Source organism: Euleptes europaea, chromosome 2 (assembly GCF_029931775.1).
Source record: "Euleptes europaea isolate rEulEur1 chromosome 2, rEulEur1.hap1, whole genome shotgun sequence".
In the NCBI taxonomy this organism is placed as follows: Eukaryota; Metazoa; Chordata; class Lepidosauria; order Squamata; family Sphaerodactylidae; genus Euleptes; species Euleptes europaea.
Genome location: NC_079313.1, coordinates 16,067,919 through 16,084,850, shown reverse-complemented (window position 1 = coordinate 16,084,850; position 16,932 = coordinate 16,067,919). Strand labels below are relative to the sequence as shown.

General features: G+C 46.1%; 1 protein-coding gene across 2 annotated transcripts in view; it reads right to left on the bottom strand.

The window, feature by feature from the left end:
- Positions 1 to 16,932, bottom strand: part of SPPL2B (signal peptide peptidase like 2B) — a 41,209-nt gene that overhangs the window by 1,404 nt on the left and 22,873 nt on the right. Inside the window, exons 9-14 of one of the 2 annotated variants that reach the window (XM_056845272.1) lie at positions 13,264 to 13,345; positions 11,134 to 11,208; positions 9,358 to 9,420; positions 7,374 to 7,473; positions 4,782 to 4,859; positions 1,782 to 1,942 (exon numbers count right to left, since the gene is read on the bottom strand). In XM_056845272.1, the coding sequence (XP_056701250.1) occupies positions 1,782 to 1,942; positions 4,782 to 4,859; positions 7,374 to 7,473; positions 9,358 to 9,420; positions 11,134 to 11,208; positions 13,264 to 13,345 (559 nt within the window). Of the gene's footprint in view, positions 1 to 1,712; positions 1,943 to 4,781; positions 4,860 to 7,373; positions 7,474 to 9,357; positions 9,421 to 11,133; positions 11,209 to 13,263; positions 13,346 to 16,932 lie in introns of both variants that reach the window. The other variant, XM_056845273.1, reaches the window with a different exon arrangement.

The following is a 16,932-nucleotide window of genomic DNA, read 5'->3' as shown; positions in this document are numbered from 1 at the left end:
TGCTGCTGTCCCTGGGTTAGGGAAATACAGCACGGTGTATTACTTACTTTAATGATACTGTTCATATGGCCAATTCGGCCCTCAACAATGTCACGCTGAGACCAAAATAAAAGGGAGGGGGAAGAACTATCGAAATAACCCATAAGGAAATTAGTATTTTTTTAATCTTAATTGACTGGGAAAGAAATTTGGCGACTGCCAATGTAGTATTAAAATCCACCCCCGCTAAGAGAACCCTCAGATTATCCAGTTTAGAGACAGATTCCCCAATATAAGGCTTTATCCATCTGTCTCTAGCCTCGTTGAGCAAGTCACAGCTAAACAAGGAATGCTGAAGAGTGTCTATTTGGCCAGAACCACACTGACATTCTCACACTACAGTACCCTATTCAAACGACCCATTAACTCCCCTGATGGAGCACTGTATATTAAGGGCAACTGGCAGATAACACACACCTTTCAGCCCCTCGACAACCCAGGAGAGAAAGGCGGGGAAAAGTGCTCTGTATTCGCCTAGGCCAGGAAACACTCACCGGAGTACAGCGGCTACAGAATGTGTCCCTAAGACGCATGCCGCAGCTGCTGTTCTACTCTGGTGAATGCCGGGTAGACCAAGTATCTATTCTCCCCCTCCCCAAACAATTTCAGCTATTTGTGGGGCGAGGTAACTATTTCATTCCCTCCAGTACATTTTTCATATTTAAGAGAGCAGCGATTCGTTGTTGCGATTCATATGCCAGGGAGCCTCAAAGGTTGAGCTGGAAATTATAAAGTCTTATAAAAGAATTGTATTTATTAAGCGTGCCCAATAGATATGATAAAAACTCTTGGCCTGGAACACAGGCTACATATAAAATCACCAGTGTAAACTGTTACAGAAATATTCAACACAGTTGATGATACAGGTTGAGTATCCCTTACCCGGACAACCGCTATCCGGATTGATCTGAAAACCAGAGCTTTTGAGTCGGCACGCAGGCATTAGAGGCCCTCAGCAGCGCTGATGATGGTTCAATGCACACAAAATTATTAAAAATATTTTTAAAAATCATATTCAGGCTATGTGTATAAAGTATATATAAAACATAAATGAATTCTGTGTTTAGACTTGGGTCCCATCCCCAAAATATCTCATTATGTATATGCAAAAATTCAAAATACGGAAAGATCCCAGATACGGACCACCTCTGGTCCAAAGCAGTCCGGATAAGGGATACTTTTCATAACCTAGTCTTTTAAGAATAGGTTATCGCTCAGCTGTTATTAAGGTTGTTAATATACGGTTCCCTTTGGAAGGCTAGATACACTGTATGTATGGGTTTGTAAGTATGGATATTTTTTCTTTTAATAAAAATTTATGGGAGGGGGGAATTTGGTGCGATACATACCCAGAAACAATGATAATTTTACAACAGATGCTTGTGTGAGCAAGTTACCATGCTTAAAGGCCTATGACTGGCGCTACTACTTTTAATAATTTCCAGCTCAACCTTTGAGGCTCCCTGTACTTTTATGGTTGAGTCCCCCCCCCCCCGCTTTTTTCTTGTTGGCAATTCATATGCAGTAAATGCAAAACTCCAAGGGGAGAGGAGATTGATTTCCCCAAAGATTAGGAAAATGAGCACTTCGGGGCGGGGCGCTAAGGAACGAGCAGCACAGACGTTTCCTTTTTTTAAAAAACAAAGAATTGCTGACAATAGTATTTACTCAACTGTGATTCTAGTTACGGGTTTCTAACATTAGCATTTTCTCGAAGACACTCATAGCAAACTGGTATTCACCGCAAAGCCACTGCCCGTCCAGAACATGCCCAGCTCCTTGCGCCACAGGGCCACGACGAAGCTGGTGAGCAGCGTGCACGGCACGAGGTAGAGGAGCGCCGGCTGGCCTTTCTGCATCAGCGCCAGGGCCACGAAGGTCACCAGGAGGCCGATACCGTAGGCTGCCGCAAAGGAAAAGGAGACACACTGAGCTGAGGAAGCTCGGGGCCTTCTCTAGATTGGGGAAGGGCATCAACCCACCACCCGACCCTGTCCATAAACCAGGCTTCTTCCGGACGGCTGGCCGAGGACAGTTTTTGCGCATTGGGGCACTGGCGGTTATCCCGATTTCTGGGCGTTGGCAGGAGCGTGCTAGAGCAGAAGCGGCAAAATACTACTGCCCTGTCTTATTCTCGGGCAGCAGATGCTCACGCCAGAGCTCTGCTTCTCCAGGCTTTCCTGCTTGTCTCTGTATTTTGTTATATTTTGGGACTCTTTGGCTATACTGTATGATATATTTGTTATTTCAATATATTTGAATTGATGCCATCAGTGTTTGTTCTTTGTTTGTAAACCACCTGGAGACTGGCAACCCTACCAATGGGGAAGACGACAGAGGAGGGGCACACCTCTGCATTACCCTCAGCTGCAAGACAGCAGACTGGGAAATGCAGCCAGGGATTAGCCAGACGGCATCGGGTGCTCCCAAGCAATTTTGCAGTTTTATCATCGTGCTCCTCTTTCATGTTTTGTCTTAATTATCAACCACAACTTTAATCAGCAAGGTTATCAGTTTTGAGGCCTCCTATGATTGTCAAGGGCTTTGAGAGCCGTTATTGTCCAAAAAAGGTTTACTGTAAAACAAATGAAAAGCCCACTTTATGCCCAAAACAACCACAGAAAGCAGTGAAGTGGGGAGGTGGTACACGACAGGATTATTGCAAAGCAAAATCCAACTGAGCGACTCAGAGCATTACTGCTAAAATCTCAACCCTATATAATCACTGAATCATAGAGTTGGATTGGACCACCAGGGTCATCTAGTCCAACACAATGCAGGAAATTCACAACTACCTCTCCCCCACACCCCCAGTGACCCCTACTCCATGCCCAGAAGATGGCCAAGATGCCCTCCCTCTCATCATCTGCTTAAGGTCATAGAATCAGCATTGCTGACAGATGGCCATCTAACTTCTTCTTAAAAACCTCCAGGGAAGGAGAGCTTACCACCTCCCGAGGAAGCCTGCTCCACTGAGGAACCACTGTTAGAAAATTCTTCCTGATGTCTAGACAGAATGTCAGGACGGAACCTCTCCTAACTTTTTGGGCCCAAGGTGCAACCTCTGCATTTTTCAGACTGCGGAGGGATGGAATTATTCAGATCGCGTTTGGGGGCAACCTTAAAATGGGACGTGACCTTGGGATGGGACGCGAGGAGGGGACACGTGTTTTACAGGTTTTCATGCCACTTCCTAATGCAACCGCTCACAAAAATGGTCCCTGCAAAACTGTGAAAAATATGTGAAAACCCACCACCAGAAGCAGTTTTTAAAAAACAATAAAAGGAAGGCTCAGGACTCTTTTCTTTGTTAGTGCAGCCCCTTCTTCCAGGTTTCTCTGACTGCAAAAATTTCTCTGCTCTGAAAAGAAGTAGGAAACTTTCTAAGACATCACGTGCCCACAAACTTTTGCAAGTCTGTCTACTGCTTGTTGAATGCTAAAGCCGGGATTTGTGGGGGTTTAAAAAAAGAATTTTCCTGTATGGTTTGAGTCTGAATATTTGATTCTTGGGGGAGGGGGTTGCTATCTTTTCTGCATTGGGGAAGGTAGGGGTGTCATTTATACTATGGTGCAATGTTTATGAAATATTGTGCCTTATGGGGTTTTTTTTAGAGGGAGGTAAGCATACTTAAAGGCAGTACATGTTTTTAAAATGCTGCCTCTTGCTGTGATTTGTAACTGACACAAATGACATTTTGTCAGCTTGTCACAGTGCAGACCCAGGTATATCATAAAATTTCATATATCATAAAATTTATTGTGGTCTTTGACCAGTATAACAAAAGGTGCAGACCCAGGTATTGTTAGGTGGACCTTGCTTGGGTCAACATAATAACTTGAACCAGAGGTTTTACCAGGCCTGTCACACTCCATCGTATATAAACACACAAGTGAAGGACCTGCAAGGACTCACGGGGGAATGGGAATCTCATTTCCCCATTCCCTCTCCCCTTCCCCCTAGCAATGCCTGCGGCCCCTCCGCTTCCTTCTCTTCCACCCATGAACTTTTTCTTTTTCTGTTTTTTCTACTGCCCCTCTTACTCACCCACCTTTTCCAGTTCCCCTCCCTCAAGCTTTCCTTTTTTTAACCTTTCTTTGCTCCTCTCTCTGTCAGATTTACCTTCCTTTCCTCATATCCTTTACCTTTTTAAATCTGTCTCTTCCCCCGCCCTGCTTCCCCTGTGCTGATACTGAGGCTTGGAATCTCCCCCAATGTTGATTTCATCCCCCTAAATGGTTGCTGAGATCTCACAATGCAAGTTCTCAGTAGCACACTTTTCTTAAAAGAAACAGGCATTGCTTCTATAATCTGGGTTTTTTTCTAATGCCCAACACATTATTGTATTGTACATTTTCCTGCGAACTATGGTTTTCCCCTAGGCTTGTAGAAACATCCCCCCCCCCGCCTGTCTTTGGCCCCACTATGTGGATTTTTTAATCTACGTTATAGAGGCCCATTCAGAATTAAATATGACATTAATAAGGAAGGGCCCACGCACCTATTACTGCACCAATACAAGTTCGCTGTAATTCAATCTGTGTTCAAAGAGCTCTCATTTTTTGGCTCAGAGAAGCAAGGAGCTTGCTAAGCAAGATACAATTAGGGAAAGTGGGAGGGAGAGAAACTGCTTTTCATTGCATGATGGTTGAAAAGGCACTAAGAGCCAAAAGGGAACTGATGTGATAGGATTGGATCTTTTTCAGAGAGCTGGACAACGTGCCAGAAGGAACAAAACATACCTGTGGTGCAGGCAACAAAGTACACTCTGGATGACTGGACTTGGATGTCGAACCGGTGGCAGTATGCTACCAAGAGTCCTAAGGGAGGAGAGCAACCAGAGACGAAATTGTTAAACACACACACACCCCACGCCATCCCAAGTTCTCCCTGATAGTAAGGTGGTGAAACGGGGGGGGGGGGGGAAAGACCCAACCTCAAAACGAAGTCGGGTACCCAAAAGGTTGGGTGAAACAAGACCTAAATAAAACAATGACATATATTTATTACAAAGCGCTTATGCATATGTTAAAAACAAGCCCATGTGGCAACAGATACAGCGTTTATAGTCTAAAACCACACGCCAAATGTGTTTCGGCCCTCAGGCCTTCTTCAGTGATCTAATACAATATAATTCAGAGGAGATCGATCCTTTGGATTGTTTACTGCTCCCACACCTACCTGCCCGTCTGGTTGAGTTCCTTGCTGGAGTTCTTCCACGGAACATATTGCATCTGGTGGACTTTTCTCTGTTTTTCCTCACTGTGAGGTTAGGTTTTTGTATGGTGTTTCTATATAATTACTCTGGGAAACCTTGCCGCTTAACATTGTTTATGTTTATTCTTCCGGATGGTTCCCAGTTAACATTCCTATAAATCGTCTTATCTCTTTAGCCTGGTGTTGTTTCTTTTGTAGTGCATTGCTTATACAACACCACTGTTTTTTTCCCCTAAAAGCAGAGGAACATCACTGCAAATGTTTGCATATACGAAGCTGTTCGATGCAGAGTCAAGGGCTTTGGTCCATTCTGTGTAGTGTTGCCTCATCTCCTCTGACCAGCAGTGGCTCTTCAGTTTCTCAGGCACGGAAAACCCTTCTTCCAAAACCTGCTACTGGAGAGCATTTGAATGGAGACTGTACGTGAAGGACTGTATGGGGAAGGGCTGTAGCTCAGGGGTATGCAGAAGGTCCCTGGTTCAATCCCTGGCATCTCCAGTTAAAGGGACTAGGCAAGCAGGTGATGTGAAAGACCTCTACCTGAGACCCTGGAGAGCCGCTGCCGTTCTAAGTAGATAATACTGACTTTGAGGGACCAAGGGTCTGGTTCAGTATAAGGCAGCTTCATGTGTTTATGTGACCTGCTCCACCAGCAAGCTATAGCACTACTGGTGAAAAGCAGAAGACCACAGCTGTAGATTTTTGCCTTGACCTCAGCCACACCACTGGTCTCTGCAACTAGTATCCCCCAGACAGACAGGCTTTCCCCAGCCCTGCCACGAGAGGTCCTTTTTATAATTTTCAAAATTACAACAAAAGAGATCAGATTCTTAACATCTGAGATTTCCAAATTTAAAGGGGAAAAGCCCTTAGTTGTAAACCTCAATCTGCAAGTTAAGAACAGATTCCCAAAGCTGTATGAAAGGTCCCCAAGCAAACAGCAGATTTAGACTACTTTCCATCCTTTAAATGTACATATACTGTTAATTTAGCCAACGTCACCAAACTAGTTAAATCCACTCCTTTAATAGAAAGATTTCTGGCAACATGCCCGTTTTTACCTATGACAGTTTTGTGGCTGTTAATAAGTCAGCAATCCTAGGAGGTCTTAGTTTAGAAGGGACCTTTTGAGCCAGCTGGTGTAGAGGTTAAGAGCAGTGGACTCTAATCTGGAGAAGCGGGTTTGAATCCCCACTCCTCCACATGAGCGGCGGACTCTAGTCTGGTGAACAGGGTTGGCTTCCCCACTCCTCCACATGAAGCCAGCTGGGTGACTTTGGGCTAGTTGCAGTTCTCTTAGAGCTCTCTCAGCCCCACCTGCCTCACAAGGTGCCTGTTGTGGGGAGGGGAAGGTGACTGTAAGCTGCTTTGACTCCTTAAAGGTAGAGAAGAGAGGGGTATAAAAACCAATTCCTCTTCTTCTAAGTCCCAACAACACCTTTTTGAGATTTTTAGGTATTGATATTCCGATCAGTCCTTCAATTTTACTTAGAACTCTTGTCCAGAAGATAGAAAAAAAACTGGACATGACAGCCACATGTGTAGGTAATCTGCTGACTTCTGCCCACATTTTCAACACAGATGCATTTTACAGATTTTGTCTAACTTGTGTGGTGTTAGGTACCACACAAGTACAGAACTTTATAAAAATTCTCTTTAGATCAGTACAACTTACACTGGCAGAATGCGAGTCAGAGACAGATTTCCATTCATTATCTATCATGTTTATCATTTTAGAATTTTACTCCAGTTGAGGGGGAAAAAAGGCGGAATGTGGCTTTTTTAAAAGGTGTTTTGACAAATGGCACAGAGCAAGCCTCTAGTATTAGTTTTCCTAAATCGTTCCTTTCTAAGTGGAGATACTGAAAACTGACCCCGGGACCTTCTGCAAGCACAGCAGTTACCCCCTACAACTGAGTGATTGCCCCTTTCCTTCTCAGATGGCACCAGGATGACCTTTGCAGCCAGAAGGGTTAATAAGTGTAAAATACTTGCAGCTCTGAGAAACAGCAGGAAATAAAAGCCAAGAGCAGGTGCCAGATGTGAGAAACCAGAGATGAGGCACGAATCCCAACAGCGGTTAAGTCCTGAAGCAAGGTCAGAAGAAGAGAATGTACCTGGAACTAGAATGTCCCCGAATCCGAGAAGCGAGAACGGCCTGTCGCAGAGCGCCAGTGGCGAGAAATTGAGCCTCGGGACCTTCAACACCATGGGGAGCTTGGAAAGATAAAAGATAAAATAAGTATTCCTTAGGGAAGTTACATGCCTTGGCAGTTATTTTTATTTACTGTTATTTCCCATAGTGGAGGGTCAGCTGTCTTCAGGAAATCACATGAACACATGAAGCTGCCTTCTACTGAATCAGACCCTTGGTCCATCAAAGTCAGTACTGTCTACTCAGACCGGAAGCGGCTCTCCAGGGTCTCAGGCAAGGGTCTTTCACATCACCTACTTGCCTGGTGCCTTTAACTGGAGATGCCAGGGACTGAACCAGGGACCTTCTGCATGCCAAGCAGATGCTCCACCACTGAGCCACGGCCCCTCCCAATCCACAAGCAGGGCCCGAAGATAATGGGTTGGACCCATGGGATCCACCATAAAAGCACTCTCTGGTTTACCCTGTCTCCTTGGCTAATGGCATTCAGAGAGAGGTTGCTCCTGAACTTGGAGATTCCACTGAGCTACTAGGCAGCTGGGATGGCCCTGGCTAACCCAATCTCATCAGAAGCTTAGAAGGGTTGGCCCTGGTTAGTACTTGGATGGAAGACTGCCAAGGAAGTCCAGGGTCTCTACGTAGAGGCAGACAATGGCTAACCATCTCTGTTCGCCTCCAGCTCTGAAAACGCTAAAGGGTTGCCGTAAGCCAGCTGCAATTTGACAGCATTTTCTACCACCACTATGTAGAGCCAGCATGGTGTAGTGGTTAAGAGCAGTGGTTTGGAGGGCTGGACTCTGATCTGGAGAACAGGGTTTGACTCCCCACTCCTCCACATGAGCGGCGGAGGCTAATCTGATGAACTGGATTTGTTTCCCAACTCCTACACTTGAAGCCAGCTGGGTGACCTTGGGCCAGTCACAGCTCTTATAGAGCTCTCTCAGCCCCAGCTACCTCACCGGGTGTCTGTTGCGGGGAGGGGAAGGGAAGGCGATTGTAAGCCGGTTTGATTCTCCCTTCAGTGGTAGAGAAAGCTGGCATATAAAAACCAACTCTTCTTCACTTCAAGAATGAGTCTGATCTCATTTTAACCAGAATGTAACAGCCCTACTAGATCAGACCCTGGGGTAAGGGGTCCAGCTGTTCCCACATTCTGTTACCTACAGATGTCTCCAGGAAGCCCCCAAGCACTTCCCAGAAGTCACCTGATAAAGCAGACCTCCCCCTCCACCACTGCCTGCAGCGGCACTGCCCGAGAGAGCCAGTCTGGTTTTTGGTTACAGTATCAGACGGAAACCTGGGAGATCCAGGTTCGAATCCCCTCTCGGTCACGGAAGCTCAACCGGGCAACCGCGAGCAAGTTCCACGTTCTCGGCCTAACCTACCACATGGGTTTGCTGTGAGGATAAAACGGAGGAGAGGAGAAAGGCAGAGGGCCATGTTGGGTCCTCACTGGGGAGAACGGTGTGTGTGTGTGGGTGAAATAAAAAGGGAGGTTCACTGTACAAGTGAGACCGGAGGAGGAGGAGGAGGAGGAGGAGGAGGAGGAAGAGAAAAGAAGAGTTGGTTTTTATATGCCGACTTTCTCTACCACTTAAAGGAGACTCAAACCGGCTTACAATCACCTTCCCTTCCCCTCCTCACCAGACACCCTGTGAGGTAGGTGGGGCTAAGAGACTGTGACTAGCCCAAGGTCACCCAGCTGGCTTTGTGTGCAGGAGTGGGGAATCAAACCCGGTTCTCCAGATCAGACTCCACTACTCTAAACCACCGCTCTTAACCACTACACCATGCTGGCTCTCAAGACCTGGCTCTTCAATGGAAGGTGCTGTAAAGAAGTAAAAGGGATTGCTTTGGACTCCCAATAGAGACCGGTAACCTGCCCCACCCACACACCCATCAGTCCTTGGGGCCCCTCTTCAAAACCTCCAAGCCCCCAGCCTCACCTTTTCGTGAGTGGCTGAATCAGTTGGACCGGCAGCCACCTCCACCATGATGCTCTCCCCGGTCTGAAAGAAAAGAAGGGGAAAGAGTCCGGTCAGTTCATTAAAAAAATATATATTTTTTTCAGCCTCCCACCCTTTAGAGCAGAGTTTCCCAAACTTTTTGAGTCACGGAGCGCTTTTCAGGAGAGAAATTCACGGCATGCTAATTTTCACCTTGCACCTATATACTAAACCGAATGACGGTAGTATTTTTCTTTCCAATCTCTTCACGGAGCACTAGGAGATGTTCCACAGAGCACCATGTGCTCCGTGGAGCACAGTTTGGGAACCGCTGGTTTAGAGGACCAGGGACAAACGGTAGGATGATGAGGCAAGAAGGAGCGCTCCTTTCCCAGAAGCTTTGGAAGTTAAATCAATAAGAGAGCTTTGGGGGAAGAGAGGAGATGCTCAGACCATCAGCCCTGGAAATAAAACTCAGGCATTCCATGTGAACACATGAAGCTGCCTTATCCTGAATCAGATCCTTGGTCCATCAAGGTCAGTATTGTCTACTTGGTCTGGGAGGGGCTCTCCCAAGTCTACAGGTGAAGTTCTTTCACATCACCGACTACCTGATCATTTTAACTGGAGATGCCAGGGATTGAACTGGGGTAGAGCAGATGCTGTACCAAGCAGGTGCCTTATACCGAATCAGACGTTTGGTCCATCAAAGTCAGTATTGTCTAGTCACACTGGCAGCGGCTCTCCAGGGTCTCAGGCAGAGGTCGTTCACATCACCTACTTGCCTAGTCCCTTTAACTGGAGATGCGGGGGATTGATCCTGGGACCTTCTGCATGTCAAGCAGAGGCTCTCCCACTGAGCCACAGCTCCCTTGCATGCAATGCTCCACAGTGCCGAGAACTCCTCCTGCCTTGGGATTCTAACCCCCCCTCCCCAACTTTTTCATTCCACCCCCTAAGTTACCCTCCTTTTCTTCCCTGGAGGACAAGTACAGCAGCCTCTACTTCCCTAGCGATTGAGTGGGCTACCAGGAAAAGAAGACTCAGCTCGTCTGCAATGAAGCACCCTTCCCCCCTTCTCTTACACAGCGCATTCCACCCTGCAACGTCCTTACATTAATAAAGATCACTTTGGGCAAAGTGAGCGTAATTGAAACTGTCATCAAGGGATCAAGGATAATGGGATAAAATGTGCGTCTGGGCACGCACAAGGTATTTTTGGGGCCTGCCACAATTCAGGTCAACAAAGGGAGTATCGTTCAAAGGCTGAGGGAGCCGCGAGGCCAGATCTCAAAGGGGGGGGGGAGAATCAAAGTGTGACATTTCCTTTCCTTTGAGTCTGACCTGCTGCCCTCCTGCCTGCGTTATGTTGCCCGAAGGCACTTGCAAAGTACGTCACGGTAACATTTGGACATTGATATAGAGTTTATGGAGACAGCAAAATCATCTGGGCCTCGTGATGCTTTTGGGATCATCATCCTGCCCCAGCTCTCCCCTCCGACAGCTATGAATACAGAAACCTGCCCATTTTCTCACACTTGGCCGGACTGCGCAACTGGCAGTCCCATCTTTCTCCCATTTGCAAGAAAGGAATCGGACACACTGCCAACCCTTGTGCACACAGGAAGGAAAAGAGAAACCCTTCCCTCATTTGGACACAAACAACCACGCTCGGAATGAAGACTGGTAACGCAAGGACGTGGAACTGGTACACCTTGCACAGTCCAGAGCATACATCCCAAAAGCCAAGGGACTCCCAGGGCAAACACCACATACCTCGGTGAAATATGGCGTAATGAACACAAAGAAGACATCGTACACAAACAGGACTAAGAGGAGCAGAGTACAGCCCTAGAGGGAGAGAGAAAAGAATTACTTTGCGTTTCTTAATCACCAGATCTCCAGAAATTATAGGACACCCAGAAGCCATACATCTATACCACTGCCCCATGCCTGACTGTGAATGAGTGTTAGAAAGTGATAAATTTTAGACCGGCACCATTTAGAAACATAGAGCTGGAAGGTACCTCAAAGATCATCTAGACTTGAACAACTCAGGAAATTAGCAACTACCTTCCACCCCCACTCCCCAGTGATCCTTGCTCTATGTCCAGAGGAAGGCAAAATACCTCCAGGATCCCTGACTAATCTGGCCTGGAGGAAAATTTCTTCCTGACTCCAAAGGGGCGATCGGGGCATTACCCTGGGCCACGAGAGCTGAGAATGGACTCATCAATTGAAAAAACTTCTGATCAACTGGGGAAAAAGCACCCCCAATTAATCAGGCAGTGGACATTTTAAAAAGAGTTAAGTGTTTTTAACTCAGGCACTTGTTAAAAAAAGCCTGCAAGTGGCAAATGCCAGCTTCAGAGAACCACAAACACAAGAGGGAATACCTCTAATGATAGCCCTGACCTCCAGGGGAGATACCTTTCCCTTCTCTCTCTCTCATACCAGAGGGAATGCTTCTTCCAAGAAGCAGCCTGCTGCCCAAGGAAGAGGCATTCTTCCGGCTCACACACCTGAAAGTTTTTTCTAATACCGCTGAGCGGTACAATTTGCAGACAGAATGCCTCCTCCTGAACTATTGTTTTTATGCAGGAAAATATTTATATTGGTCTCGCCAACCCAAAAATAAAAATAAGGCCAAGGCCAATGGTGCAAAATACGCAAAAAGATTTTTATTACATTATTAGTGCAGTAGTGCTTATGAGCATAAATTCACATAAGGCTCAGAGTTGAAAGGGACCACCGGGGTCATCTAGTCCAACCCCCTGCACAATGCAGGAAATTCATAACTACCCCCTACACCCCCAGTGACCCCTACGCCATGCCCAGAAGATAGCCAAGATGCCCTCCCTCTCATGATCTGCCTAAGGTCATAGAATCAGCATTGCTGACAGATGGCCATCGAACCTCTGCTTAAAAATCTCCAGGGAAGGAACGCTTACCACCTCCCGAGAAGCCTGTTCCACTGAGGAACCGCTCTAATTGTTAGAAAATTCTTCCTAATGTCTAGAGGGAAACTCTTTTGATTTAATTTCAACCCATTGGTTCTGGTCCGACTTGTTGGTTCTGGACTACTGCAATAACAACAGATTCCCCTGAAGAAGCCCTGGCCGAAACGCGCTGGGAATTTTACTCCAACAGGAGTGCCACTTGATTTATGCCTTTCAAACCTTGATCCCTAAAGGTCTGAACAATGAACTCAATCTGTCTTGTTTCATATAAGTGCCGCCCAATTCAGCCTATCTCTTTAAAACTTCTGACGTTCCCTTTACTATCTCCTAAATGCTGATTGGTTGGTTACATTATAAAACCCTCCCCCCATCCCCCCTTTCCCTCACCGCAGACATGAAAGATTATGCGCTACAGAATTTCTTTAAGATGCATTTATTCTTGGTGAGCATGTTATATTCCTGGCACAGTTAGCCTTTTTGTAATAGTTGTATTGTTGTGATATGTATATACATTGTTTATGTTTTTTTCCACAGCTGACGGTCAAATGAACAACCGGCTTTCCTCCAATGCGACATAAAAGCTTCGGTTGTCTTTTTATTTGGAGCTGATGAAAGCCCTTGAAACGTGCATCAAAGACTAGCCACACGTTCTCCTTTTCCTTTCCTTTTTTGTTTGTCAAGGACACCCTGGACCGTGGTTGATTATTGCAACGAATTGGACTACTATTACTTTGAGACTGTTGATTTGCAATTTCGGGATGGGAGTCTCCTGCCCCTTTTCGGAGCGATTTTGGATTTATATTTTGACTTGTATGATAGTCGGGATTGACTATATGCTGATTTATACTTGGAGAATTGCATGAATGAATGCTTATATATTATTATATGGTTTATTGTTGAATTCCAGTGTGGTTTGATATTTTTGAGCCTTCGTGCCGTCACTTACCTTGAATGTCGGCAAGCGGATGGTTTTCAGCATGTAAAGGCAGAAGGCGATCCCCAGGGCATCTTGGAGGACCCAGGCCCACCTGGAGCGAGAAGAGCGACGTTGGAGGGGAGGGCAGGGCGGTGGCCGCACAGAAGCCCCAGAGCCTCAGTCTGAGAACCGATCCCTGGCCCGGAGAATCTCCCCCCACCCACCCTGCATTGCGGTGACCTCAAAGGGTGACCCATTGAACCTTTGCAGGTCTTGCTCTCTGGCCCAGAGGGCATCTCAGTCCACGCCTCCCCTCTGCCCTCTTTGGTTCTCCTCTCCATGGTCACCTGGGTGCTCCCTTTGTTGGTCAAGGTCCTTTCTGCCTGTGTGACGCCTGCCTGTCCACCCGCTGTCATTGTTCCTTAAACTTTTCAAGGACAGAACCACCTCTTCCTGTCCCCCATCTGTTCAGTCGACATAATTCTAACCTACTGCTAAGCACTTGGGTAGTGCTTTCGCTGATTTAACACCCCTGCGAGGCAGGCCAGTCTTATCACTACTGTTCTTCAGAGGGGGGTGGGAAGAATGCCAAAGGTCCAGGAAGCTGTTCTTGCCTTAGAGGCAGCTGATTGACAGCTAAAAGGAAGTATGGGAGTGGCTAGCAAAAGTGTGACATTCGGCTCTCAGAGAGAGAGAGAGAGAGAGAGAGTCAGTTCAGCCCCAGAGTTCAGGATGGACAGAGCTCTGAGAAGCTAGTGGCAGCTGAGTGCTGTGTGAGGATTAGTCCTCAGGAGTGAAACATAAAAGAACACAATTTTAAGTCATTTGATTAGTACCGAATCAGCAACTGGGTCATAAGGATGTTAACTCTGAGTGAACAGAGTGTGTCATAGTCATGGGATGACTAAACTTCATAGTCATGGGATAGAGGACAAGTCCTCTTATGGATTGAGAGCTGGCTAAAAAATAGGAAGCAGAGAGTAGGAATCAATAGTCAGTTCTCCCAATGGAGGGATGTGAGCAGTGGGGTCCCTCAGGGATCTGTGTTGGGACCGGTGCTTTTCAACCTGTTCATCAATGACCAGGAGTTGGGATTGAACAGCGAAGTAGCCAAGTTTGCAGATGACACCAAATTATTTAGAGTGGTTAAAACAAAATTGGACTGTGAAGAGCTCCAAAAGGATCTCTACAAACTGGAAGAATGGGCATTAAAATGGCAATCAATGTGAACTGTAAAGTGATGCATATTGGGGCAAAAAATCCCAACTTCACATATGCACTGATGGGATCTGTGCTGGCAGCGACAGACCAAGAAAGGGATCTTGGGGTGGTAGTGGATAGCTCAATGAAGATGTCAACCCAGTGTGCGGCTGCTGTAAAAAAGGCAAATTCCATGCTGGCCATAATTAGATGAGGAATAGAGAATAAAACTGCTGATATCATACTGCCCTTGTACAAATCTATGGTGAGACCACACTTGGAATACTGTGTACAGTTCTGGTCACCGCACCTAAAAAAGGATATTACAGAGCTTGTGAAGGTGCAGAAAAGAGCAACCAAAATGATTAGGGGACTAGAGCAACTGCCCTATGAGGAGCGGTTAAAACGCTTAGGGCTGTTTAGCTTGGAAAGAAGGCGGCTGAGGGGAGACATGATAGAAGTCTATAAAATTATGCATGGTTTGGAGAGAGTGGACAGGGAGAAGTTTTTCTCCCTCTCCCATAATACTAGAACGTGGGGTCGTCTGCTGAAGCTGGAGGGTGAGAGATTCAAAACAGATAAAAGGAAGTATTTTTTCACACGATGCATAGTTAAATTATGGAACTCCCTGCCCCAAAATGTGGTGATGGCTGCCAACTTGGAGGGCTTTCAGAGGGGAATGGACATGTTCATGGAGGAAAGGGGTATTCATGACTACTAGTTAAAATGGATGCTAGTCATGATGCATCCCTATTCTCTCTAGGATTAGAGGAGCATGCCTATTATATCAGGTGCTGGGGAACACAGGCAGGATGCTGCCATAGTCGTCTTGTTTGTGGGCTTCCTAGAGGCACTTGGTCGGCCACTGTGTGAACAGACTGCTGGACTTGATGGGCCTTGGTTTGATCCAGCAGAGTTTTTCTTATGTTCTTATGTCTGGGTTTTGGACATTGGGATTTAACTCTGAGGAAAAAAGAGAGTTCTCAAAAACCAGGGAGAGGAAAGTCATCTCAGGTATATCGAGTGATCCCTAAGTAAGGTTGAGGAGAATGAGTCTCTACAGTCCTGAGTTATCCCAGTCCAGTTTAGATGTTAAACTGGTGAAGAGTGCTGTGTAGTTTCTTACTCCAGAAACTGGAGTGTGTTTTAAAGTCAACTCATGTGAAATCTAAACCAGAAACTGACAAACAAAAACAAACCTTTCAGTGAAACAAAGATCTAGCATCCTGAAGTGAATTTAACCACACCATCTAGAAAACCAAACCTCTCTTGTGTGTGTGTGTGTGTGTGTGTGTGTGTGTGTGTATTATTGTGAAGGGCCTACTCTCTGTTTGTTTTTGGAATATCTGAATAATACATTTCTGAAATCCAAGCTTAGCTGCCTAAACCCTCATCCCACCTTTCTGTTCTAAATAAATTCCTGTTGAACTTTTACCACAAGCCTCTGTGTGCCATCCAATTTCTGACAGTCCTAATTTTCCCGAGAGAGTTCCCTTTGATCCGTCACGGGGGGAACCATGGCTGAGAAAGGAACCTTGCCCTAAGGAAGCCAGTGCGGCAGCGTGGTCAGGCTAGGGCCAAGGAAGCCTGGGTTCTAGTCCCTACACGGCCACAAAGCTCTGCACATGACCTTGGGCCGGTCTCACCCTTTCTCAGCCTAACCTACCTTATAGGGTTGTTGTGAAGATACAATCGAGGAGAGAACTATGCGTGTCAACCCCTGAGCTCTTTGGAAGAAGGGTAGGATAAAAACGGGGTTAGACAGAAAGACAGATTAGAATCATGAGACAGATGACAGAGAAGGTCTGTCCATGCGAACTTGGAGAAGTCGAGACTAGGGAGCATATTTTCTTTAAATGTCCTATTTATAATCAGCTTCGACTTGCCATATTATCCCCACTATTGGAAAATCTAACTGGTTATTCTAACAAATATAAACTTGGAAAACTATTGGTGGACGAAAACCTTTCGACCACAAGACAGGTTGCCAAATTTTGCACTGCGGAGATTAACATACGTAGTAAATTAAAAAGCAAAGATGCAGATAAAATTGAGCTTAAACTACTGGATTTCAAAAATGGAGAAACCTGATGGTTATTTTGTTTATAGGAAAGAGATAATTGTCAGATTACTATGCAGCAATCTGATTTACCATGGGGTAATCTGATTTTAATTTTGATAAGTTTTTATATCCTATTTTATTTGAAATGCTGTAAGATTAATACATATAAAAAGGTAAAAGGTAAAGGTCCCCTGTGCAAGCACCGGGTCATTCCTGACCCATGGGGTGACGTCACATCCCGACGTTTTCTAGGCAGACTTTGTTTGCGGGGTGGTTTGCCAGTGCCTTCCCCAGTCATCTTCCCTTTATCCCCAGCAAGCTGGGTACTCATTTTACTGACCTTGGAAGGATGGAACGCTGAGTCAACCTCGAGCCGGCTACCTGAAACCAACTTCCACTGGGATCGAACTCAGGTTGTGAGCAGAGTTTTGGACTGC